Consider the following 27,818-nt stretch of genomic DNA (forward strand, 5'->3'; position numbering starts at 1 on the left):
TTTTTTTTTAAAGATGTCTCTCAGATAATTGTATTAGAAACTTTCTATAGAAATAAAAACTGATTGCTGGATGGTGGTGGCATAGGTCTTTAATCCCAGCACACAGGAGGCAGAGGCAGGTGGATCTCTATGAGTTCCAGAAAAATCTATTCTGTATAATGAGTTCTAAGACAGCCAGGGCTACACAGAGAAACCCTGTCTTCAAAAACCAAAACAACAACAACAACAAACATAACAACTGTGTATTTTTACTCTTAATGGAGTAAACATATCCTTTGTACCCCTAGCCATCTTTAAAAAAGTTCATCTAGTCTAAGTGTGGTGTGGTACAGACCTGTAATCCTGGTATTTGGCAGGCTGAGACAGGAGGACCTTGAATTTGTGATTAGCCTTTGAAATAGCAAAACCCAGCATCAAGAAAAATCTATTTAAAATAAGGATGCTTTCACCACATCTAGCTGTGTTATAAGGGTATGGGGCTCTGTCATAGGTAATGTTTTCTTTTTGGCATCTTATTATGAGAATTTTAGCCATATGATAGTTGAATGGGATGTTGGTGTTTGATTTGTACTCTTTTAGTATTTGTTTATTTTTATTTTATGTGTGTTAAGTGTTGAACCCACAGAGACCATAAGAGGGCCCTTGAGTCTCTGAAACTGGAGTTAAAGTAAGTTGCTGTGTGGGTGTTGGTAGCCAAATCTAGGTCCTCTGCAAGAGCAGCAAGTGCCCAGGATGGTCTCAAACTCACTATATGGCAAAGGATGACCTTGAATTCTTGATCTTCCTGCTTCAACCTGGGTGCTCAGATTATGGACCTGATGTCTCAGAGTAGATTCTTATGATGAAACACCATGACCAAAAGCAGCTTTCATTTATGTGTCCATTTAACAGTCAGTCTATCAATGATGGAAGTCAGGACAGGAACCTGGAGGCAGGAGCTGATGCAGAGGCCATGGATGGTGCTGCTTACTGGCTTGTTTGTTCCTCATGGCTTGATCAGCCTGCTTTTTTATAGACGCCACAATCCCAAGACTAGGGGTGTTTCTTTCTAACAACAATGGGCTAGACCCTCCAACATCAATCACTAATTAAGAAAATGCCCTACAGCCAGGCGATGGTGGCGCACGCCTTTAATCCCAGCACTCGGGAGGCAGAGGCACGCGGATCTCTGTGAGTTCGAGACCAGCCTGGTCTACAGAGCTAGTTCCAGGACAGGCTCCAAAGCCACAGAGAAACCCTGTCTCGAAAAACCAAAAAAAAAAAAAAAAAAGGTTAAAGGTGTGTGCCACCACTGCCCTTTCTTGTTTCAAAATTCCATTTAGATCCCTCATTGTATTTTGCCATCAGATCTCCTAGTCCCCTTATGCCTGTGACAATCTCTCTCTTTTTTACTTAGAAATTCTCCAGAATTTCAGAAACTCTTGGGCATTGCTATGGAGCTGTTTCTGCTGTGCAGTGACGATGCGGAGTCAGACGTCAGGATGGTAGCTGATGAGTGCCTCAACAAAGTCATCAAAGTAAGAGCCTCTCTCTAATTCCTTTCTGTTTCTTTGTGGTTTCTAGTCTCTGATGGTGCAGATTCCATCTTTTCACAGCCTAGCCCTGAGTGTAAGTCAGGCCAGTATCTCCTTTTTTCTCTTCTGCTTTCATGTTTCTGCCTCTTCAACTGCTACAGTCTGCAGGGTAAGCCACTAAGGTGGACCAGGATCCAGCTAGGTACGTTCACTGTGGTAGAGGAAAGACGAAGTGGGAGAATGGGATGGCTTCAGGCCAGGATCAGGGAGTGCGTAGAAATGCAGAAATGGTCTCCTAGTAGTCAGTCCAGGACTTTTGTCTTGTAAGAATTGCTATGTGTGTATTATAAAGACCAGTCTCTAGCTCAGAAAATGGACAGGTATTACCTGTCTTTTGTGATGAAAATATATTAAAGTCGTCTCCTGAAACAGGAAAGACCTACTGTACCTCCTGCGTGGAAGTTTGGATCAAAGAGCAGGGTAGGTCCTTCTCATAATGTGGAGAATGGGGTGCCTTGAGGGTCAGTTCAAGTGGTTTGTGTCTTGGTAGAAAATGAGAGCTCCCTGCATGTCATTGGCTGTGTGTGAAGCCAGTCCTGATAGGGAGTGGAACGAGAGACCCCAGCTGAGAGGAGGGCATGAGCTAGGATGGTGCCAGGCTATGAGGTAGGTGATTGGGCTGTGGGCTTTGTTTGTCAACCATGTGTGGAGGCAGGCTGGGGATTGTGGGAGAAAACACTATGATAAGCTTTATCATCCTTAGGAGACTTGAACATTTTGGTTTTCTCTACAAAGAATGAGGTAGGTTTTGTTTCACAAAACATTTATGTAGCTAAAACAGGCTTTGATGTACTTTTAATTTTATTTGAAAAGTAGTCTTTTAGTATGTTTGCCAGCTTGATTTGCTGCTTTTGTTCAAACTATAGCAGCCAAATCAAGATTTAAAATATGCTGGTGGGGCCGGAGAGATGGTTGATTTCTTAAGAGAGGTTACTGCTTTTGCAGAAACCTGAGTTCAGCTCCCAGCACCCATGAGGTGGCTCGTAATCATTGTAACCCAAGTTTCAGGGTTCCTGTGCCTTTTTCTGATTTCTGCATGCTCCTATATACACCCTGTACACATACATAAACTTAGGCCCACATAAAATTAAATTTTTTTTTTTTTTGGTTTTTTGAGACAGGGTTTCTCTGTGGCTTTGGAGCCTGTCCTGGAACTAGCTCTCGTAGACCAGGCTGGTCTCAAACTCACAGAGATTCGCCTGCCTCTGCCTCCCGAGTGCTGGGATTAAAGACGTGCGCCAACATTGCCCGGCTATAAAATTAAATTTTTAAAAGAAGTTAGTGTAATGTTATTCTTCTGAGTCAGTTTTCCAAAACGTGCCTCTTCTTTGACTTTGAAGTTCATGGGCCCAGTGCATGATCCCTGTGTCCTGTTTCATTTCTGTTGTGCTGTGATAAAATATACTGACAAAAAAAACTGAAGGAAAGAAGGATTTGACTTAGAACTTCAGGTCATAGTCCATCATTACAGTGAAGTCAAAGCAACCGGAACTCAAAGCAGTTGGTCACAGCCACAGTCAAGACGGAGAGACAATAAGTGTATGTATGCCTGATACTCAGCTAACTTTCTTTTCTTTCAGTCAGTCCAGGATCCAAACCCAGGCAATTATGCTGTTCATTATCTGCCTGAGCCATCACACAGCAACTAAGACAAGACAGTCCCTTACAAATATGCCCACAAGACAACCTGCTCTAGACAGTATCTATTTTTTTAAATATTTATTTATTTATTATGTATACAATGTTCTGTCTGTATGCCTGCAGGCCAGAAGAGGGCACCAGACACCATTACAGATGGTTGTGAGCCACCATGTGGTTGCTGGGAATTGAACTCAGGACCTTTGGAAGAGCAGACAATGCTCTTAACCTCTGAGCCATCTCTCCAGCCCCGACAGTATCTATTGAGACTATTTCCAAGTAATTCTAGGTTATGTCAGGTTGGTAGTTAGACCTGACCATTTCTTCTTGGTCTCTAGATAGCAGGTGCTGCATGTGGCTGAAAGGGAGGTCACTTGAGTTGTCCGGGTGAACTAGTGAAGACTGAATGTTTTACTATGAGCGCTTACAGTTAATCTTAATTTGATGCTATATAGTATTTGATTATTATAAATGTTAAATTATTTTTTCTTCTATTTTTATCCTAGTAGAGACCTGAATTTAGAATGTTCTGTAATTTCTGTGTATATTTACCTTTTTCCTAACAAAAAGCTTTGTCATTTAGTTGCTGTTATGTTACTTTTTCTTAAAAATTGAAACTTTGGTTGCCATTTAGCTTTATTTAGAACTATGGGTAGAATGTATCTTCTGTAACAAATCTCTTCCATCTATTTACAGGCGTTGATGGATTCTAATCTTCCAAGGCTACAGCTAGAACTCTATAAGGAAATTAAAAAGGTGGGTCTTTGCTCTGCATTATTACAAAGATCATACTCTTTTCACTGTTGAGTACATTATGATTTTTTTTAATCTTGCAAGTTATTAAAAACTGTATAAAGAAATGCCATTTGGTGAAGTGAACTTCAGTTTTCCTTAAAAACATATGCCTCATTTTTATTAGGTGGAATGGAAATTTAAAAGTATCAACTCAACTTTTTAAAAGATTTATTTTTTTTGGGTATGAGTTTTGCCTCCATGTATATCTCTGTACCATGTGTGTGCAGTGCCCATTGAAGTCCTTTACAAGAGCAGCAAGTGCTCTTGACCCCTGAGCTATCTCTTCAGCCCCTGGCAACTTTCCTTTTTAAATACACTTTAGGCCGGGTGATGGTGGCGCACGCCTTTAATCCCAGCACTCGGGAGGCAGTGGCAGGCGGATCTCTGTGAGTTCGAGACCAGCCTGGTCTACAGAGCTAGTTCCAGGACAGGCTCCAAAAAGCCACAGAGAAACACTGTCTCGAAAAAACCAAAAAAACCCAAAAAGCAAAACTTTATTTTTCTAAGTAAAGCCCTCTGGATTTCAAAAATCTTTGAAATAGTTACCAGCTATTTTACACATTTAATTGGGCTTTTCTCTGAAAATTAACAGTGAAAGAGTATGTTTACTAACTCTCCAAAAGAGGCTGCAAGCAGCTCCAGTACCATACACCTAGCTGTAGGAAGTGCTTGTAACTCTTAAATGTAACACATCACTTGTAAACCCCTCTCAGAATGGTGCTCCTCGAAGTTTGCGTGCAGCCCTGTGGAGGTTTGCTGAGCTGGCTCACCTGGTTCGACCTCAAAAATGCAGGTAAGTTGTGGTTTTTTTTTTCTTTTTTGGTTATTCGAGATAGGGTTGGTGTTGAATTTACAGAGATCCGCCTGCCTCTGCCTCCCCAGTGCTGGGATTAAAGGCGTGTGCAACCATTGCTCAGCAGTTGTATTACTTTTAAGATTTGTTTGGTAGATGGCTAGTCCTGCTGGTCTTGGCCCAGTGCAGGCATCCACCCCATTAGAGATCATTTTTGTCCCCTCTAAGTTGTCTGTTTTTGCCCTTTCTAGTTACTGTCAGTATTCCTTTCTTATATTTCTTTTCTAACACCCATCTCTTTCAGGAATTTTCACATATACTCTATTAATGTGCCTCTTTCTTGTCCCTTCATTCCCCAAGAAACTTATGGGATATCTTCCTCGGCGTAACATTGTCTCGCCATCCTGTTCTGTGCTGGATGTTCAACCTGAATACAGTGTCCACACAATGTATTGGTTAAAGATACTTGCCAAATGATTGAAAACTAAATCTGATCTCAGCAGCAGCAAGTATAGCAGTTATTGAAAAATAAGTATTTGTATATGTCTTAGTTAGGCTTTGTATTACTGTGAATGTTCTGTAATTTCTATATACATTTACTTTTTAATTTCTTTTTTTTTTTTTTTTGGTTTTTCGAGACAGGGTTTCTCTGTGGCTTTGGAGCCTGTCCTGGAACTACCTCTGTAGACCAGGCTGGTCTCGAACTCACAGAGATCCGCCTGCCTCTGCCTCCCGAGTGCTGGGATTAAAGGCGTGCGCCACCACCGCCCGGCTTACTTTTTAATTTCTATATACATCATGAGCACAGCAACTCTTACAGAGGAAAATATTTAGTTGGTGTGGTTTATAGTTCAGAGATTTAGTCCACTAACATGTGGTGTGACATGGTTGTTTTGTAGGCAGACATGGTGCTGAGAATTCTACATCTTGATCTAAAGACAATAGGAAATGAACTGAGACACTGCTTGTGGCTTGAGCATATGTGAGACCTCAAAACTCACCCCCACAATGGCACACTTCCTCTCCAACAATGCCACATCTACTTCATTAAGACCATACCTTCTAAGAATGTCATTCCCTATGAGCTTATGGGGCCCAATTACATTCAAACTCCCACAGTGTAGCACATTGGAATTGGAGAAATTAATTTGAACTGTACATAAAATTTTAACTTGTTGATTTCCTAACCTCTGTTATAATCCAGGGCCCAGGCACGCTAGACAATTGCTCTATCACTGAGTCTTGTGTTCAGCCCACCCATTTGGTGTGTTGGCTTGAGTAACAAAACAGGGCTTTAGTTTTATTCAGTTCTGTCCTCAACTGACAAAATGTAATGCCCGTGTCCCAAAGACCCTTGGTTCTATCCACGAGAAACTGGTAGAGTGCTCTAAATCTTTCATTTATAAGCAACAATGATGTGTTCAGTTGAGGTTGAGTTTCAGTAAGAATTTTATGTGGCCACGTGAAACTTTCTTTTTATAGACCCTTTCTTTTTACTGTGCTTATGTATATATTTTTGTGTTTGCTGAGAATAGGTCTCAGGTATGCTTAAGTGTTCACTTTGCCACCAAGCCACATTTCCAGATCAAGTTGTAATTGTAATATTTTTGAGACAGTACATCCCAGGTTTACAACACAGCAAAGGGGTGTTCAAAAGTGTTGACTGTTCTGTCATTTCCTTCCTTAAACCCTCTTAATTATTCCTAGTGCTGTTCAGACAGTCTAGACTTCTCACTCAAGGCAAGGGACATTCTAGCCTCTGCCAACCCCTCTGCTGGGTCATCACCTCAGACATGTTATATTGACTCATGGTCTGATGTTAGTTCTCCAAACAAATCTGGTTTTTTTTCCTCATGATGGCTTCACGTGTCAGAAAAATTGTCATCTCCTTATGCAGACTTTCTAGCCTTTTTGTCTAATATATTTCAAGATGTCACAGATATATGAGTCATAAAGGTGACTGTACTATATATAGCCTGCCTGCTACATAAGAGGGGCTTATAGCAGGTACCCTAATGTTAACCATGTGTCTTTTTTTCAGTCCTCCTATTCTATACATGTTTTTCTTTCTACGGACTGGGTTGTTGTTTGAAGGTCTCATTTAATTTGAATACTTTTACCCCCTAGAGATTGTGCATCTTTTCTGGGAAGCATACAAGAGACTTGTATAGATTTCTACTCAAAAGGAGTTGGCTTGCCAAAGAAAAGTCCCATCAAGTCCAACTTGTCAAATTAATGGGTTCATTTGGCTATGTACAAGGGCATAGACAACTCACAGGCAGCTATGCCATTGAATGTTTCACCTCCAGTAAGTTTGCCTTTTAAATTCCTTAGTACTTCTAAGGTAATGTATACCTGTGGCACAAAGGTGATTAGAATCTTGAGGGCCTTGTGACCTTCTCTTCTCCAAAAGGGAGCAGTAACAGCTCCATTGCCAAAGGCCTAGGTAACCGGTTTGTAATTCTCGTTACTTTGCTGTCATGTGTGTTGCTCTAACTTGTCCCGGTAAGTCACCACAGCTGCTCTGCTTCATGATGATGATGGTTATATCAAATACGGAGGAAACAGCTATCCCACAGTAGGGTTTTTTTGTTTGTTGCTGATTTGTTTTTTTTTTTTTTTGACAGGGTTTCTCTGTATAACACCTCTGGCTATCCTGGAACTCTCTTTGTGTAGACCAGGTTGCCCTTGAACTCACAGAGATCCACCTGGCTCTGCCTCCTGAGTCCTGGAATTAAAGGCATGTGCCACCCACACCTGGCTCCCATAATAGTTTTTAAATATGACTTTTTCAGTAAAATGATGTCTGTATTTTATTTTGTTCAAAAATGTTATTGTTTAAGGGTGTGTGCCAATGCTTATGTGTAGAGAGGTTAGAGGTGTCATTCCTTCCTGGGTGTTGTTCCTCAGGAAAGACACCTGGGTGTTGTCCAGCTTGTTTTTTGAGACGGTCTTTGACTGTTCTGGGATCTGCTGATGAGGCTAGACTGACAGACCATTAACCTCAGGGATTCATTTGTTTCTGACTCTCTAGTGCAGGGAGTACAAGTGAGCACCACTATGTCTTTTTGTGGATGCTAGGGATCAAACTCATCTCCTGTACTTGCTGTATAGGCTCCCTCTTTTGTTCCCTCAATTTTTTTTAAAGTAGTATTTTTTTTTGTGGTTTTTCTCTAAAAATTTATTTATTTATTATATATACACTTTCCAGGAGACAGTGCCAGGTCTCATTACAGATGATTGTGAGCTACCATGTGGTTTCTGGAAATTGAACTCAGGACCTCTGGAAGAGCAGCCGGTGCTCTTAATCTCCAAGCTATCTCTCCAGCCCCAATACATGGGTTTTTAAAGTTTAAAATACCAACTTTGTCACAATCAAGTTGAACATAGTTCACACACACACACACACACACACACACACACACACACACACACACCCCACAGTCTGCCATCATGTAGATTAAGCATAAATGTAATCTCATACTGACTTGTGAATGACCCTTGGATTTCAGTCTTGGTCTTGGGATCTGATGTTTTTCTTAGTAAGATAGTATATTCATGAGCATCAACTCAAATTGTGATTAGAGCAGTGAGCTGTTAAAAAATGCATTTGTGAAAAAAATACATTTGTGTATTCATTGCGTATACTTGTGTGTTAAGGCACATGTGTGGAGGACACCATGAGATGGAATTCAGATTCTTAGTGCTGGCAGCAGACACCTTTTCCTGCTGAGCTATCTGAGTAGCCTGGCCCAAGAGAGCTTTTGAGTACCTGCATCACTTAGGACTGTGATGGACTCTGGAATCTCTAAGATCTTGTTCCATTGGATTCCAACTGGAGTCTTTATTATTATTATTATTAAAAATTTCCACCTCTTCCCATGTCCCTCCCTCCCCCTTCCCCTTTAAAGTAGTATTTTTTTTTTAAATTTATTTAACTTTATTTTATGTGCATTGGTGTGAGGGTGTCAGATCCCCTGGAACTAGAGTTACAGACAGTTGTGAGCTGCCATGTGGGTGCTGGGAATTGAACCTGGGTCCTCTGGAAGAGCAGACACTGTTCTTAACCACTGAGCCATCTCTCCAGCCCTAAAGAAGTATTTTTAAGATCTATGAGATCTGGTGCTCTCTTCTGACCTGCAGGTATACATGAAGACAGAACACTGTATACATAATAAATAAAATCTTAAAAAAAAAGAAGTATTTTTAAAATCTATTTAAAATACAACTTAAGTTATAATTTGCTACAAATAATATTTAAAGCCAACCTTTTAAATTACATTTTGTTTGTGTGTCTGTGTGTGTGCGCCATGTCACATGAGTGAAGTTAGTGGACAACCTTCAGAAGTTGATTCTTTCTCTCTCTTTTTTTTGGTTCCTAGGAATCAAACTTAGGTCTTCAGACTTGTCATAAGGTGCCTTTACCCACGAAATCATCTTGCTTGCCCTTAAACCAAACCTCTTAATATCCTTTGTAACCCATGGGAGAGATGAAGGACAGTTGAAATTTATTAGCATTTATGCCTCCTGTGCTTGTGGTTGAGCATTGTGTTCTCCGTTGAGGACCAATTTACCTACAAAACTGGCTTTTGCTGGGTGGTGGTGTTGCAAGTTTTTAATCCCAGCACTCAGGAGGCAGAGGCAAGCGGATCTCTAAGAGTTTGAGGCCAGCCTGTTTTACAAGGGCTAGTTCCAGGACAGGCTTCAAAGCTACAGAGAAACCCTGTCTTGAAAAAAAAAAAGAAAAAAGAAAAACCAAAACTGGGTTTTCCCTAACAGGGAATCATGAGCATATGTTTCTTAATGGAGGAGACCTGAAAATGATGAGTATTCCTCTTGCACATACAGGCCTTACCTAGTGAACCTTCTTCCGTGCCTGACCCGAACAAGCAAGAGACCTGAGGAATCAGTTCAGGAGACCTTGGCTGCAGCTGTTCCCAAAATTATGGCTTCTTTTGGAAATTTTGCAAATGACAATGAAATTAAGGTATGGTTGTTGCCTCTAGGAATGAGTCTTGGGGGGGGTGATGGCCTCTGGGGGGACAGTCTTTGAGATTGCTTCTGGAGTCATGTTTGTTTCACTTAGAGACATCTTAAGAACATTAAGAGAGATAGTTTATAGATGCAAATTCAAAGGCATTTTCCCATAGTGGATGGATTTTGGTGCATTGGATTGACCAGTTGGGCTAGCTGAGGAAAGAGACTACATAGGAAAGAGTGAAGAAGAGCTGATCGGCCTTGTGGGTGTGGATGCTGTAAAGCCACCAGAGCTTCCCTTTTGTTTATAGTGTGAGGATTTTGTTGCACATTTGTGCGTTGCAATATTCTTGGTATTGTTTTTAATCCTTTTAAAAATGGTTTATTTTAAAATTGTTTGTTTTATGTGTATGGGTGTTTTGTCTATGTATCATGTGCATGCTTAGTGTTCTCAGAAGCTAGGAGAGGGTGTTGGATACCCTGGAATTAAAGTTACAGATGAAGCCAGGCAGTGGTGGCGCACGCCTTTAATCCCAGCACTCGGGAGGCAGAGGCAGGCAGATCTCTGTGAGTTTGAGGCCAGCCTGGTCTACAAGAGCTAGTTCCAGGACAGGAACCAAAAAGCTACCGAGAAACACTGTCTCAAAAATAAATAAATAAATAAATAAATAAATAAATAAATAAATAAATAAATAAATAAATAAAGTTACAGATGATTGTGAGCCACCATGTTGTTGCTGCAAAAAGAACCTGGGTCCTATGGAAGAGCAGCCAGTGCTCTTAACTCCTGAGCTAAGTTTCTGTCTTTTAAAAATAGATTATTTGTTTATATGTAAGTATATGTGCCTGTGTGTGTGGCTGCATGAGCCTGTGTGTGTGCATGGAGACCAGGAGAAGATGCTAGGCGTCCCTGTCTATCACTCCTTGTCTATTCTTTTTGAGGCTGAGTTTCTTCTTCAAACCTGGGACTTGCTTTTTCTTGGTTAGGCTAGATGCTATCAAGCTCGCATGACTTTCCTGTGTTTGCCCACTTCAGAGCTGGGTATATAAGTGTTATTTAAATTCATGGGTCTTTTGTTTGTTTTTGTTTTTTGTTTTTTTTTCCTCTTGAGGTACAGTGGTTTCCTGTTAATACCTGTGTGATGTTTAAAAAGATGATTTTGTGGAGTTTAAAATGAGGAATGGAAATGATGTGTCTAAGGAATTAGCGTAACTAAACTTACCTGCTTGTTGAGGGAGCTGCTACCGCTGTCACTGTTATTCCTACCCTCGTGGGTGGAAGCTTCTAAATGGCTGCTGGAATGAGCAGAATGTAATACTCTGATAATTGCAGTCAGAGCTCAGAGATATATACACATAGTGGGTGGTTCTTGATCTTTCCATGATATAGATGCCATTTGAGTAAAGTGACACTCCCCTTTCTTTTTTAATAGAGTAGTTACTACCTCCTTCATGAACCTTTGACTTGTGTTCATTCGTCTGCTGGGCCCTAGAAACAGAGTACCATCCTTTCCTACTCGTCCTGGTCCTGTGTCAGAGTCAAACTCAATAATGCTTATTTTGCTGGGTTTGGATTTTTAAAATTACATTTATTGGATGAACTTGGCTCTAACCCTACTATCTTTTTACAGTTGTCCTATCAGCAACATCAAACCATACAAGATATAGACACACACTTAGAATCAATTGCAGCCACTAATACGTCATCAGTGCCCTGAAACTGAAAATGGCAGGGCTATTATGGAACATGCTTTGAAGTTAACAGTTATTTAGGCTAAATGTGGAAATAGTAAGTGAATAGGTAAAGGAGTGAGATAGGCAAATTAAAGGAAGATAAGAGAAACAAGGTTAAATAAATGAAAGAAGAAAGAGAAGAGCTAAAGAGGAATGATACAGGCTTATTTTGGAGGTTACCATGAACATCTTATCTCTGGTTTTTTAGAAGGTTGTGCATGGCCTACTGTCATGTCTGTAAGTTACAGCCTTCTACTCACAGAATTGCCAGTCTTGGCAGGTACTTTAGTTCAGCAGTTCACACTTGTGCAGGTGATTCATAGGCCAGATTATTACTGTAGTTGTTCACTGCTTTTTTTTCTTATTATTGTTAAGTTTATTTAATGTAGTGTTATTACCACCTCTGTCTTTGAATACTGTGTGTAAAACTTGAGATATTGAGACTGCCACTCACAGCAAATAAGTATCTGATGTAGATTTTTAAATTTTGGTTGGTGTGTGTGTGTATATGTATGTATGTATGCGCACGCGTGTGCATACATACGTGCATTTGTGTGTATGTACTTATTTGTGTGGATGAATGCAAGTTGGTTCTCTCCTACCATGTGGGTTCTGGGGATTGAACTTAGGCCATCAACAAGTGTTTTTACCATTTGAGCGTCTCATAGCCTTCCTAATGCAGTTTATAAGGAAGAAAATAGATTGTGTTGATTAGCACTGACTACCATAAATTTGGGATATTTCCTTTCATCTATGAAAAATGTGTCAGTTTGTCACAGTTTGTGTCCTACAAGATTTGGAGTTCTATGAAATGTGTCATAAGCTCCACAGTTTGGCTTTCATCTTGGGTTTTGCTTTTACAGGTTCTGTTGAAAGCTTTCATAGCAAATCTGAAGTCAAGTTCTCCCACTGTCCGACGGACAGCAGCTGGCTCAGCAGTGAGCATCTGCCAGCACTCCAGGAGGACACAGTACTTCTATAATTGGCTCCTAAATGTGCTCTTAGGTAAAAAAGAAAGGGTTGTAGATGGAAGTTTCTATCGGCCAGGTCCCACAGCCATTCAGTCCCAAAGAAACACACAGAGACTTATAACAATTATAACCTGTTTGTCTTTTAAGCTCAGACTTATTATTAACTAGTTCCTACAACCTAAATTAACCCATAATTCTTGTCTATGTGAGCTATGTGGCTTGGTACCTTTTATTAGTGAGACATTCTCATCTTGCTTCCTCTGTGTCTGGCTGGTGACTGAAGACTGAGACTTTCCTCTTCCCAGAAGAACTCTTCTAGTCTGGTCATCCTGCCTATACTTTCTTCCTGGCTACTGACCAATCAGCGTTTTATTAAACCAATACAAGTGACAAATCTTTACAGTGTACAAAAGCATTATTCCTCAGCAAAGGGTCAAGTGGCCCAGTATTAGCATGTGCTCCATCTTTTAAGCTACACTAACCCTTGGCATCTGGACTAAGCTGTTCACAACTGCTGACTGATAAATATGATTTTTGTCATATTTTTGTCAGGGATGCTGTAAGCTTCTAGTGGTCTTGGTGACTTCTCAGCTGTAGCTGTGCCCTAGGACACCCAGCTGGTATATAATCTTACTCACCTTCTGGCCTGGCCCTTTGTTCAAGAGACCTGAGGCTTTGCCTTAGCCCTCTGTAGGTACTCTAGGAAACCAACATTTTCCATTTCATTTTTGTCTCCTGTCAAAATCAAAATCGACACTAGCAAATCCTGCTAGAGTAACCATATGGACACTTGATATAATTATATGGCTTATAAATATAGTTCTATTCCCTGTAAGGGTCTTGCCAAGCCAAGGGCATGTTTTATGCTGCAAAGCTGCTCCTTGATCTAGGCGTACACATAACCCATGTTTCATAGTCTTGCTTATGTCACCCTTCCCTCTAACTGCCAGGCTTACAATAGGGTACTCTTCTAAGTCTCTTCTTTTGCTAGTGTGTACTGGGGTTCTCTGAGCAGTGAACTATACTAGGCTTTTTCTTTTAGGCCATCAACCAGTTCCCACATCATGACATGGAGGCTTCTTATTGAGTTTTGAATGCTCAGCCTTAGCTTAGCTCTTTTCTGGCTAGCTCTTTTGATTTATGTTTATTTTTATTTAAGTTTTATGTGCATTGGTGTTTTTTGATGAGTGTTAGGTCCCTTGGAACTGGAGTTCCAGACAGTTGTGAGCTGCCATCTGGTTGCTGGGAACTGAACCTGAGTTCTCTGGAAAAGCGCTCAATGCTCTTAACCACTGAGCCATCTCTCCAGTCCCTGGCTAACTCTTTTAATTTAGATTTACCTGTTTCTCTTTATTTATCTTTTGCCTTGGAGCTTATTGTCTTCTTTTTGTTGTTGTTGTTGTTATTTTGTTTTGTTTTTCGAGACAGGGTTTCTCTGTGTAGTCCTGGCTGTCCTGGCACTCATTCTGTAGACCAGGCTGGCCTCAAACTCACAGAGATCCACCTGTCTCTGCCTTCCTGAGTGCTGGGATTAAAGGTGTGCGCTGCTACTGCCTGGTTCTTTCTTCTGTATATCTTAGTTTCATTGCTTCTCATGTCTGCCAGGCTTCTTACCTGGGTGTGTTCTTCATTTGCTCTTCTTCCTTTCTTTTCTTCCTATTCTTCTTAAGCCTAGATGTCTCCTACTATTTATTCTTTGCCTGACAGCCCTACCTATCCATTTTCTGCGTAGCTGTTGGCTATTCAGCTTTTTATTAGACCAGTCAGGTGCCTTAGGCAGAGAAGGTAAAACAGATGCAACATATCTTTACATAATTAAACACAAATCCTTACATCTTTAAACTAGTGCAACATAAACAAAAGTAACACACCTTTACACAGTTAAAGTAATATTCTGCACCATTAAGAAATGTAACATATCTTTGCCTAGTTAAAATAATATTCTTCAACAGTGGACTGGCTGATAAGCTTCTTTGGCTGCCTTTACAGGTCTGCTGGTTCCCATGGAGGAAGAACATTCCACTCTCCTGATCCTCGGTGTCTTGCTCACATTGAGGTGTCTAGTGCCCTTGCTCCAGCAGCAGGTCAAGGACACAAGTCTAAAAGGCAGTTTTGGAGTGACACGGAAAGAAATGGAAGTTTCTCCTTCTGCAGAGCAGCTTGTCCAGGTAAGAGAGCTCTGACCCTAAACTTACATGAGGGCCACTCAAAGACCAAATAATGTCTACATGTGCCAGAACTTTTGGGATTAAAGTGTAGTCTGTGGCCTCCGTCAGCCTGGTCATGAGTAAAATGGAAGTATTATATCACTGTTGCCTTGTCTCAAAAAGTAGTAGGGTGGGGTGGGGGAGGATGAATACAATACAGCTCTTCACGATAGAAAATTTTTCTTATTAAGTAACTTTAATAGGCTTCATAGTAATAATTTTATGTATACTTAATAAGATGTATTTTAAATATTTATACCAAATTTCTAGGCAGTGCTACCACCAGAATTAGTGTTACATCATAGCCATAAATGTAGGAAATGTGTTCCTTGGAAGCAGCATGTTTCTGGAAATGTTAGGACAGAAGGAAGTGAGATGCGTGATAGTGTGTTCCTCACTCCAGAGGAGTTGGTATGTAGCTTCAGAAACCAGATATGAGCTGTTGCCAAAAGCAGGAGCCCCACATGTCTTCCACAAAGATCCAGAGAGTATGTCTATTAAGGTGTGTGTGTCTAGCCATCTTCCTTGAACACCCTCAAGTGTTGTAGAGTGAAAGCCACAGCTAGCCCATGACTATGGCCACAGTGAGGCTTCATCCACAGAAGCACGCACAGAATCAAGGTACAGCAGTGTATGCCCATGACCCCATTACTTGGGATGCTGAGACAATTACAAGTTTCCTACACGCCTGGGCTTATAGGAAGTCCAAGCTATCTGTAGCTACAAGACCAGAGTAGGTCTCAAAAAAGTCAAAATAGGGAGTAGAGAGCAAGTATAAAGCCAAATGAGGCTGTGTCTAGCAATTTGCCAGTCAGGATTTAGGGGTATATGTGTGCAGGTTGCATGAGAAGAGCTAAAGTCAAAGTTTAAAGGTAACTTCTGGGAAGCTTTTACTCTTTGTTTTTTATTGTTTTACACTGACTTTCAAAATGCGTGGGTTTTGGTTGTTTTTTTTTTTGTTTGTGTTTTTGTTTTGTTTAAAAAATCAACTTATGATAGAGTTGGCAAACTTGCAAGGAAAAAATGCAGGATCCAGTGAAGTGTAAATTTTAAATGCTGATTTTATAAGTGTAGTTGAAATTTTTAGGATATATTTATACTGCAAACTTACATGTTATCTGAAGTTATGATTTAGACCTGTGGACTCTTTCCCCCTAGTTACTTTAAAGAGAAAACTGACAAACTCATTGTTTCTATAGTATGGTATAATTTTAAAAATACCAAGAATATCCGACTCACATCCTTAAAATTTCTAGCTCTTCTGTCCCCTGCAGTCAGAGCCGTGTTCCTGATGGTTGGGTGTCCCCACCTGTTTTCCACAGCAGTGTCTGTTTTCCTACTCACCAGTTTTGGGAAATGGAGATCCTGAGTTAGCATACCTAGAGGAAGCGCTCTGTGTATTTCCAAGGAGTTAATATAATGAAAAAAAATGGCAATTCGAGAAATATAGTGGACAACAATGACCCTAGAAGTGATAAAGAAGCCTTTAGAGGCAAAAATTAAGGCACACATTCAACAAAAATCAGTGAAAACAAAATGAAATTTTGAATGCATTTTCTTTTCTTTTCTTTTCTTTTTTACATCATACGACTTCTTATTTATTTATTTATTAATTAAAGATTTCTGTCTCTTCCCCGCCACCACCTCCCATGCATTTTAAACACAATTGAAGGCCTGTGTTTCTACTCCTAGGTTTATGAACTGACTTTGCATCACACGCAGCACCAAGACCACAATGTGGTGACAGGGGCTCTGGAGCTCTTGCAGCAGCTCTTCCGTACTCCTCCTCCTGAGCTGCTGCAAGCACTGACAACACCAGGTGGTCTTGGGCAGCTCACTGTGGTTCAAGAGGAGGCCAGGGGCCGAGGCCGCAGCGGGAGCATTGTGGAACTTTTAGGTACGTTCTTAGCTATAGTTTATACAGTAATGCTCATATCCTTCTGTTGCTTTATTGGACTATACTGTGCTAAGCCATTCATGCCTAAATTGTTTCCCCAAAATTTCAATGTAGGCATCATCTTTTGCATATAAATTACAGTTTAGAAAACTAGATACCAGAATGAGGTCACACCTTTGAAGCCTGGTCTCCTGACTTCTGGGCTTTCACCTGCATTTCAGGTGCAGTGAAGTAGAAACATGAGGCGGAGTATTTTTCAGGACCTATAGTTGGATGTTTCTCTTCCGCCTGCCTATTCCCAAATACCCAGTGACTGCTTGCCAAATAACTTGGAGGCTCGGCTAGTAGCTCAGGCTTATTGCTAACTTTTATATTTTAAGTTAACCCATATTCCTTATTTATGCCACATGGTAGTACTTTTTTAGCCTGGCATGTTCATCTTCTGCACCTTCTGTGTCTGGCTGGAGACTACTGACTTCTGCCCTTCTCCTTACTGATGTCATTGTCATTGCCTTACCTAACGTCTTGTTGACTGCTGGCCAACCAGCATTTTATTACACCTATTCAAGTAATAAGTGTTTACAGTGTACAAGAGGGTCTTTCCACAGCATTTTCCCCTTTTTGTCTAATTAAAGGAAAGGCTTTAACTTTAACATTGCAAAATTATATACAACAAAAACAGTTATCAAGTAAGAATTACAGTTGCAATATCCAGTCTATTTATATTTAGCAAAATTAGAGAAAATACTTTGTTATCTATCTTATCTTGTGAGTACAAAGTTTTGTACCTAATTTATCTTTTATCGTAACTAAAAAAACTATAACTATCTTGTCTTCAACTCCATTAAAGACCCCAGAAAGGTGAAATGTTACCTAATGACAGAGACCTCAAGCTGCCTGGACAGTCACCCAAAGTTCCTCTGTAATGTTGGGGCATGTACCGCCCTCCTGTACTACGTGACTGTACGGTACTACTCCTGTATTTTGGTGCCTGCACTACAGGACCATTTGCAAGCCAGGCAAGGGCCTGGAGATTTAAACACACAGAGACACACAGAGACACGGGTCATCCTTGAAACAGGAATGCCCCCCTTTATTTGTATACCAAGGGCTGCTTATATAGGGATTCGTAACTGATAGCCACGCCCCAGCCAAACCCACCAGAAACCACTCCCTTGCCATCAGGAACTCCTGAGGGTCTTGTGCTCAGAGCAGCTGCAAGCATAACACGTTGTTTACAAGAAATTAAAGATCTGGGGGTTCACAGCTCCCAACAGGGGCATCCATCTTTGGTCTACAAGCCCAACATGAACAGAAAATTTTGATAGACTCTCCTACATTGTCTTGGCAAAGTTTGGCATTCTCCTTTCTTGCATCCTGCTGGTTTAGTTTGGACAGTAACTGTCAGCAATAAGGCAAGGACAGTTTATTTGCGCAAGTGGCTAGCTTTTGCCATAAAGAGAACAAACTCCTTTCAGATTTTATGCTGTGCCTATCATCCTCTTTGAAGTCATTGGTGCTGCTAGGAGCAGATGTGTCTCACTGTTGAGAAAAATCTAAGTTCTTAAAACATTTTAAATGCCATATTCGTAGGTCTTTGAAATCTATCTCTGTATGACCTTGATAACCTAACATGACTGTAAGTTTGCTATTATAGATAACTTTTAATCTGTATTTCTTAATTATATATTACATCTTTAAATAAACTGCATAAACATAATATACACATACACTGTATGACAAAATTAAATTTGTGTTAGTAAACCAAAATTTATACTAATGTAAACTATGTAAGATTAGCTAGGCAGCAGTGGCACATGGCTTTTTATCCCAGCACTCAGGTAGGAAGAGGCAGGTGATTCTGTGTGAGTTCGAGGCTAGCCTTATCTACAGAGCAAGATCCAGGACAGCCATAGCTACACAGAGAAATGCTATCTTGAAAAACAAAAAACAAAAAAAGCAAAAAATATAATTAATAGTTGTTTTTTGGGTTAAAGTAGATTGAATAATCTAATCTTTTATCCTTTTTTTTTTTCTTGGTTTTTCGAGACAGGGTTTCTCTGTGGTTTTGGAGCCTGTCCTGGAACTAGCTCTTGTAGACCAGGCTGGTCTCGAACTCACAGAGATCCACCTGCCTCTGCCTCCCAAGTGCTGGGATTAAAGGCATGCGCCACCACCGCCCGGCCTTTTATCCTATTTTTATCCAATTTCTATACCTCTCCCCCTTTTTCTTTTCAGAAAGAAATTCTTGAATCTAATTTTTTTTTGTTTAGGTTTTTTTCCTGACCATTATCAATAACAACTTGTAACCAACCTCTCTAAATGATGAGAAACATTCATAATTTTTAGGGGAATATTGTGTATCATTCTCTGCAGTAAGAGGCCACTTGTTTGTTTCCTGGCTGGCCAGACTCACAGAATAATCACACAGAAACTGTGTATTGCCAGCTAGCTCTTACATCTAGAATTAACCCATTTCCATTATTTTATATTTTGCCATGAGACTTATGGCCTACTGCCAAGGTTATAGTTAGCAGCTCATGTCTTTCCCCTCTGGCAGCTACATGGCTTCTCACTGCCTCCAGCCTGACTATATTCTGTTAAGCCATTGGCCAAAATCAGCTTCTTTATTAACCAATAAAAACAACAAATATACAGATGGACTTCCCACACCAGTTCTCTTGACTACTTCCTGTTGATTCTGGGCCGTGGTATTCTTTGGGGGTTCTTTGAGAAAATTTAGGATTTTGGTCAAGTCCCGAGTGGAGTAGTCTTGTGAGACTGGATCATCCCAGCCAGCAGCCCTGAAGCTGTTCTGAATGCAGAACACAGAGGAAACTGCAACGGAGGTGCTCTAAAATATTGGATCATCTGGGCCATCCGTTCCCATTGAGATTTTTCATGGGGATCTATCGTTGCTGATTTTTCTTAATTGGGAACGAATCCACAGCCTCTCATTTTCTGTAGAAACAAAAGCATAACCTCTCTCCCAAAGTAACATATCTTTTGACTTAAATTTTGAAGACAAGATATTTTTTAACATATAGGTTGGTTTAATTTAGTAGCTTTCACAATCAGTTGTCTCTCAGCAGTTATTATTTGCCCATTAACAGTCAAAAAGCCAAAAACAACACAATAAAATACAGAATCCAGATTCTGTGTCTCTTTAAAACGTGGTTTATCATTTTTTTTGTTACTCTATTCCCTTTTTAAGGACTTTATTATTTTTACATCTATGACTGTTTCTACCCTATCTCTTCTCTCTCAAGCCTATTTTTTTTTAAACAGTGTGACCCAGTAAATGGCCTTTATTGTCTCACTCTATCCTTATTGTGTATCTGTAACCTTTTTTATCTGCATGAGCCAAAGAACTGGTGTGTAATTTAGATCATGGTGTGTTGGTACAGACTTCTCACCCTCAGTTCCCTGAGAGGCTAGTCTCATGTGGAGGCCCGTTTATCACCCCATCTCTGGGAAGTTTCTAGGTCCATACCTCCACCTAGTAGTGGTGCCTCTGACTGCTAATAAACACCATATATGTGTTTGGTAGCATGGCCTGTTTTTGCCTCTAGCACTGAGCCAGAAAGCCCGTCTCTTAAGGGAGCTGCACCTCTGTTCACTGCAAGCAAACAGAGCCTCCCCCCACACCAAAATGCAGCTACCAAGAAGCCATGCTTGACTCTGTTCTTGTGTGTCTAGAATCCTTTTTTAAGCTTTGTAAGTTTTATGTGAAAATTTCAGCCCCACATTGGAACACCATATATAAACAGATGTTTCCTGTCCTGTTCACCTGTTCCTAAATGCCCAGTGGCTGCTTCCCTAATAACTGACATGGAGGCTTAATATTACTTAAAAATGCTCGGTCAGTAGCTCAGGCTATTACTAACTAGTTCTTACATTTTAAGTTAACCCATATTCTTTATTTATGCTTTGCCATGTGTCAGTACCTTTATTAGCTTAGCACGTTCATCTTCTGCTCCTTCTGTGTCTGGCTGGCGACTCCTGACTTCTATCCTTCTCCTTCCTATCATCCTTAGTTTGGTCATCCCACCTAACTTTCTGTCTGGCTACTGGCCAATCAGCGTTTTATTAAACTAATTTGAGTGGCAAATGTTTACAGTATACAAGAGAATTCTTCCACTGTAGGACTCTCATGTTTGATTGTCAGGGATGAATCTTTAGGGAAACAAACATGTGGCTCATTCTTTTTCTTGTTGGATCCTAATTTTAGAGAACCCCTTCCATTCTTGCAGACACCTCCCTAGCCTGCTTTCTATTCTTGGGCTCAGAGAGTTTGGGCCCTAGAGTAGGCCTTGGCAACCTGCCCTGTCTGACATGAGCTACCCTTTGATGGTGGGACAGATAGGAATCTGTGGGTGCCAGCCTCCAGAAGTGGCTTGGCATTTAGTGGCTTTGATAAATTCTGCTGACCCAGGATTACCATGGCTGCCGCAGTATGCACATTGAGGATCCAATCTTACCTATAGCTACAAACTAGAGACCTTCTGCCTAAGAAATCTGATAGTGGCCTTATGAGTGTAAATGCTTACCTTGACTATGAGCAGGAAATGTTTTTCTATTGCCCTTGGCATTGAAGGGTTCTTGTTATTTTGGTGGGAAGCGTGTTGTATGACCAATGAACAGAAGCACACATCTCTGGTAACTGTTTCCAATGAAAGCTTATATTTGATTGCTGGTTGACCAAATAATAATGTAAGATCTTAAAAAATACAATTTATATGACATTTTAGCCATATCTTTAGAACTCTGCATTTGAACATGGGTGTAATTTTACATTTAATATGTGATACTGGTGTTTAAGCATGTCTTAGGGAAATAATGTCCTGCTGTTTTAGGATTTGAGTCAATCTTTTTAAGGATTTTTAAATTTCTTGCAGATTTTAGCATCTTGTTATCTTACTGTCTTCTGTTACTTTCTGTGATTTACAGTTGGAGGGGGTTCCTCGTGCAGCCCTGTTCTCTCAAGAAAACAAAAAGGTGATTATTTGAAAATCCAAGTCTTGCATTGTATTGAACTACAGTTTCTGTGTTTGTGTAATGCATTAGGCTCTGCTTATATTTCCTCCCAGAAGAGTGAATGCATGTGCGAGTGCCAATGCCATTGTAATCTGAAGTTTTCTGTCCTTTAAAAATTGTTTATATCAGAATTGTTTATCATAATTTCTAATGTTTGAGGTCAAAGATCTGCAAACTTTCTGCAATGGACCAGAGAGTAAATATTTTAACCTTGTGGGCCAAAGGCTCTTGAGCTACTTCCTTGCCTTGTGGCCTCCAAACAACAATGATATAATGAGTGAGCTGCTGGGTCTGACTGTTTTCCAGTGAGATCATAAAGATGCAGGTGGGCTCAGTACTACTTTAGAGAATGTACCGCTGTATTTTATAAAGGTACTTTCCTTTGTAATAAATTTTTTAGATTCATTGAATAGTTTGTTTTGTTCATCATTTTATTCATGCCTGGTTATCAATTTTTAGCCATATTTAACTTTTTTGCATATATATTCTTTTTGTTTGTTTGATTTTGTTTTTTTGAGACAGGGTTTCTCTATGTAACAGCCCTGATTGTCCTGGAACTAGCTCTGTAGCCCAGGCTGGCCTCAAACTCAGAGAGATCTGCCTGACTCTGCCTCCTGAGTTCTGGGGTTAGAGGCGTGTGCTGCTATTGCCCTGTGCATATGAATATACTGACCTATTTATTTTTATTACAATGTTTTTGATATGACCTGGTAGCTTGTTTCTGATATGACCTAATAGCTTTATACGTGTGGCCACATTGCAGCAGCAACCATTTTCTTTTGCATTATAACTATTGATGGGAAAGAATTTCATTTTTATTTTAAAATCTTAAAAAGAGATATACTTGTTTTCTGTGTTGTAATTTGAACATTTGAGTATTATTTGCCATATTAAATTTGATGTATTTTTTTTTCCTTTTTTAAAGTTTTGAGACAGGTCCTCACTGTATAGTGCAAGCTGGCCTTGAGCTCAAAATCTTCCAGCCTTTCCTTCCCAAGTGCTGGGTTTTATAGTACACCTCATTTTTGAATGAGTTCTTAACAAGAATAACATTCCAGTTCCCACTGAATTAATGGAACATTTACTTGAAGATTTGGGGAGCCAGATATCATAATGCACACCTGGAGCCCCGGGGCAGGAGTCCTTTAGACTATATGGCAAACCTCGCCTCTTAAAAAAGAAAGCTGAGTGTTTGAGCCGTCAGAGTGTTAGACCCTTACTGAGATTTTAGAAAGCACTGCAAATGTTTAAAGGCCAGAAGAATCCTAAGAAATATTATGCTTTATAGATCTATGGACACTTGGTGAAGTCACTCTGCTAACTTATTCCATACTTACTTTGTCCAGAGATGGTGACAAAGGTGATATTGAGATGATTTCTGCTTTCTATTATTCCTCAATGTGATAATTTTTTCTTTAGACCAGTGATTTTAAAACTTTTTGTTATAACTGGAAGAGTCTTTTTTTCAAATATTGTGCTGGCTAGTTATATATCAGCTTGATATAAAGTAGAATCATTTTGGAAGAAGGAATCATAAGAAAATGTCCTTACTAGATTGGCCTGTGGACAAGCCTGTAGTCCTTTTCTTTTTTTTTTTTTTTTTCAGGGTTTCTCTGTGGCTTTGGAGCCTGTCCTGGAACTAGCTCTGTAGACTAGGCTGGTCTCGAACTCACAGAGATCTGCCTGCCTCTGCCTGCCGAGTGCTGGGATTAAAGGCGTGCGCCACCATCTCCCGGCCTTGGCATGGTGTTTTATCACAGCGATAAAACCTAACTGGACAAGTGTAACCTGCCAGATATAAAATAGATAAAAGCAGAGTTGTGGAGCACTTAGAATTTATCCACCATTAGGGGCAGCCGGGAGCCTTTCCTTTTTTTGGCAGTCCTCTTTCCGTCCGTTCGTCTATCTAATCTCTAGTGCATTGGTAGGTGTTTTGCCTACATGCATGTCTGTGTAAGGGTGCCAGATTCCTTGGAATTGGAGTTATAGTGGGCTAGGAATTGAACCCCTGATCCTCTGAAAGGGCAGCTAGTACCCTTAACCTATGAGCCATCTCTCCAGATCCTGGCAACCTTTCTTTTATGTCTTCAAGTAATCTGCCCTAGGGCCCTCTCCCCAGAACATAATCATCAGCTACTGACTTGGAGGGTAGAAACGGCTTCATTAAGATCTAAATTCACTGTTCTTGGGTCTTAATTTCTTGAGTCTTTGTTTCTTTTCTTTTTTTTTAAATATTTATTTATTTGTTGTGTATATAATATTCTGTCTGTGTCCTCATTACAGATGGTTGTGAGCCACCATGTGGTTGCTGGGAGTTGAACTCAGGACCTCTAGAAGAGCAGCCAGTGCTCTTAACCTCTGAGCCATCTCTCCAGCCCCGAGTCTTCGATTTCTTAAACTACATGTTCTGTTAATGAAAGGCTGTTAGTATTTATGTCAAATTGCTGTGTTAATTTAGCACAGATTTGTGTCTTCTTTGCTTATAAGCTTGTGTTTTTAATGATGCAATTTTATAGTATCATTTTTACTTTGCCTCAGTGTGATGAAATAACTGATATAAAAAACTTCAGGAGAAAGATTTATTTTTGGCCACAGTTTCAGAGGTCTTGGTCCATCATGGCAGGGAAGATGTGATGGAGGAGCTCATCTCACTGCAACCAGAAAGCAGGGGCTAATTCCTGTACTGATGGGCTTCCTTGGTCTTAATTTTTTATTTCAAATTGTGAGCACCAATCTTCCCTCTTAGTTACTCAGTCCTCTCTGGAAATCTCTTAGGCATTTCTCACTTCAGTCAAGCTGACAATCAAGATCAAACCATAATGGTGGTGTTTAATGATGTTTGAATGTAATATAACCATAAAGATACTTAGCCTGATTTTTCTTTCTAATATGATTTTAAACATAAACTATAAAATGTATTTTAAAAACATTGCAAGAAAATCTTTGTCCTCCCAGAGTCTTAGCTATAGTTTAGAATATGAAAAGATAATAAAATGAAAGTGACTTACTTACATGTAAGAGTTTGTTTTCAAGTTTTTATTTGCCATTGGAGGTAGAACATAGATATTCCAAGGGTTGATTGATAGACTTGCACCTTTTCAGCTATAAGCAACCCATTCATTAAGTAATAATAAGTTATTTAACTCATTGCAGCAATTAAAATCATTAAAAGATTACTTCGTGGTATATTCTCTTTTCATTCTTTAACATTGCAGTAACATAAAACACACGATGGATAAATTGTATGAGGGTAAATTAAATATACTTGTGATTTCCAATTTAGAATGCTTGTTTATTTGATTTTTGTTTGTTTTTCGAGACACAGTCTCACTGTATAGCCTTGGTTAGCCTAAAACTTGCTGTATAGACCAGACTGTCCTCAAACTCATAAAGTTTTCTGCTTTCTGAGTGCTGGGACTAAAAGTGTATAGCACCATGCTTGATTATTTATTTGCTTTAAGAAAAACGCTTATTTTTAACAAAATTAAAAAGTAATATTTTTGTATTATTTCTAGGCAAAGTGCTCTTAGGAGAAGAAGAAGCCTTGGAAGATGACTCGGAGTCCAGGTCAGATGTCAGCAGCTCAGCCTTTGCAGGTAGTTGTTGTTTGTGAGCAGCTAGTGTCAGCCTTCACTCACTCCTACCATCTCATGCCCCCTTTATCACCTAAGCCTGCAGATGGCATTGTGGGCCAGGGGTGACTTTTGTAGTTCAGCTGCTTTTGTAATGTTCACTCTGAATGCGTGTGGCTGTGTGCTTTTCTTGTTTTAGGCTATTTAAAAGTTAAGCATCCTTGCAAGTAGTCATGTAAGATTATTTATGTACTTTAATAAACACAGGTATTATCTTAAAACACTAATAACTATATAAAATGCTGACAGCTTTGGTTATGTTTATTTTAGGTAAATATAAACAAGACCTCTTGATATACTTGGTAAGGAAAATTTGAATAGTGTCAATGGACTTTCCTCCTCAATGCTTACAAGATAAAAAGACAACAGAAGAACTTTGGCCTACCTAGACTAGTATAAAACTCAGTTACCTGTGACCCAGTTGCCTTCACCTGGTTACTGCTCACACCTTGTTTGTTTTTTGAAGTGATTTTGTTTTTATGATTATTGTTTTACTTCATAAAACAAGCCATGCTATCAGCTTACTAGAAGCACACACTTTTTTTTTTTGTTACAATTTACTAATCGGCAGCTTTCATTTCCTGCAATACAAATCATCCACTTAGTTTTTGCAAGTCCTTCCAAACATATAAGGATGAATAAATGTTAAATATTATAGAATGGGCACCGAGTGATTTTTATCTCACATCATGTTTGTAAGTGGGAATTTCAAAATTCAACTAGGAAAATAAGGAGTGTGTTTATCCTATAGGAGGCTAGGACTGGAGTGGAGGTGAGGTGGAAGAAGGCAAGCCTACCCTAAAGGGATGATGCAGTCACTGCTGTTGTTGCTTGTTTAGAGTTCCTGTGAGTCTTCTTGTGTCCCTGACCAGCTGCCTTTGAGTTGTGTGATTTAGAGTTGGTTAAGACTTGCTTTGGGTTTTATTATAGAACACATTTGATAATATTCGCAGCCATAAAGAATCTACTTGTTTCAACCAACTCCTCTGTGCTGTTCAATCTTTTCTTCACTATGCTCCAAGTTGTTTCATCGTTACAATATTCAATATAATGAACTTTTTGTCATTTTGTATACCTTTGATTTCTAGCCTCTGTGAAGAGTGAGATTGGTGGGGAGCTTGCTACTTCTTCGGGTGTCTCCACTCCTGGTTCTGTAAGTCATGACATCATCACTGAGCAGCCACGGTCCCAGCACACACTTCAAGCAGACTCTGTGGATTTGTCGAGCTGTGACTTGACCAGTGCTGCTACTGATGGAGATGAGGAGGACATCTTGAGCCATAGCTCCAGCCAGTTCAGTGCTGTCCCATCCGACCCTGCTATGGACCTGAATGATGGGACCCAGGCCTCCTCACCCATCAGTGACAGCTCTCAGACCACCACTGAAGGGCCTGATTCAGCTGTGACTCCTTCAGACAGTTCTGAAATTGTGAGTGGGTAGAGGGTGGCCTGGCTCTTTTATGTTGGGTCTGTTTGTCTTCCCGAGTTCATTTGCTAAATGCCCACACTTGGACCTATTATTTTCTTTATTACTTCACATTAATAGTGCATAGATGGTTAACAAAAAACTTGACTTTGTTTGATGCCTCCATTGAAAAAAATCACCTAATATCTTTTGTATTAAACTATGGAGGTCAAAGTCAAGTTAATTCTATACATCTTGTTTACTTGTCATATCTTTACTACCTGATTGGACCTGGTTGTATAGCTACTTTAAAATCTTCAAGGAGCTTGTTATTGTAAATGCCTGTGGTCTTAATGAAATGTGGTTGTTAATATTAATACTGTGTGTTTTTTTGGCACTTTTTGACCTTTCAACATGCTTACACCACATTCCATTTTGTAGTAGCACATATCTCTGTCCCTGTGACTTCTCAAAGATTGTATAATCAGAAAGTTTGGTGCAAGTGGGTGCTGAGTTGTGGTTTCTTTTTTTGCTTGCTTGACAGTTTGTTGTTTTGTATTTCTAAAATAGGGTCCTAGCCTAGGCTGGCCTTAAATTTGAGGTCTGCCGCCTTTAGCTTTGAACTGTTGGAAATGTAGGCATGATCCACACCTGATCTACATTCTGAATTGCTGCTTTCTTCTCTTCCTCTTTCTCTTCTTAATGTAGTAAAATAACATATGACAAAATCATCTTACCTATTTTTCAGCATTTAGCTCAGTGGTATTAAATATATTTAAACAGTCAGGTGGAATCACCACCAAAACTTCTATTAAGTTCATCTTATGAATCCTAGCCCTTTGTAAAGACTTGTGCACTCCTCTTGTAACCATTGTTTTTGTTGACAGTACAAGTTTGATGACTAGGTTTTTCATGTAGCTTGCTTATCATGTGGTATTTACCATTATATGACTGACTGACTTGACATAATGCTCTCTGTGTAGCATGGGTGAGAATTTCCCCATTTTTTAGGGCTAAATAATGTTCCATTATATGGATAGGCCACATTTTGCTCATCCTTCCATCTTTCAGTGAATATTTGGGTTACCTTTACATTATAACGATTATGAATAGTGGCACTATGAACATAGATCTACAAAATATCTCTAAGATCCCACT

General features: G+C 39.8%; 1 protein-coding gene across 2 annotated transcripts in view; it reads left to right on the forward strand.

Moving 5' to 3' along the window:
• The window catches only part of Htt (huntingtin), a 138,320-nt gene that overhangs the window by 14,705 nt on the left and 95,797 nt on the right, over nucleotides 1–27,818 (forward strand). For both annotated transcript variants that reach the window (XR_001229382.2, XM_005365914.3), the window contains exons 3-12: nucleotides 1,397–1,517; nucleotides 3,909–3,968; nucleotides 4,721–4,800; nucleotides 9,649–9,787; nucleotides 12,375–12,516; nucleotides 14,472–14,650; nucleotides 16,382–16,586; nucleotides 21,537–21,584; nucleotides 25,139–25,219; nucleotides 26,344–26,684. Coding sequence is in view for 1 of the 2 variants with exons in the window: in XM_005365914.3 (XP_005365971.1) it covers nucleotides 1,397–1,517; nucleotides 3,909–3,968; nucleotides 4,721–4,800; nucleotides 9,649–9,787; nucleotides 12,375–12,516; nucleotides 14,472–14,650; nucleotides 16,382–16,586; nucleotides 21,537–21,584; nucleotides 25,139–25,219; nucleotides 26,344–26,684 (1,396 nt within the window). In the remaining variant the exon portion in view is untranslated. The remainder of the gene's footprint in view (nucleotides 1–1,396; nucleotides 1,518–3,908; nucleotides 3,969–4,720; nucleotides 4,801–9,648; nucleotides 9,788–12,374; nucleotides 12,517–14,471; nucleotides 14,651–16,381; nucleotides 16,587–21,536; nucleotides 21,585–25,138; nucleotides 25,220–26,343; nucleotides 26,685–27,818) is intronic.

The sequence above is a fragment of the Microtus ochrogaster genome, unplaced genomic scaffold (genome assembly GCF_000317375.1).
Source record: "Microtus ochrogaster isolate Prairie Vole_2 unplaced genomic scaffold, MicOch1.0 UNK5, whole genome shotgun sequence".
Taxonomy (NCBI): Eukaryota; Metazoa; Chordata; class Mammalia; order Rodentia; family Cricetidae; genus Microtus; species Microtus ochrogaster.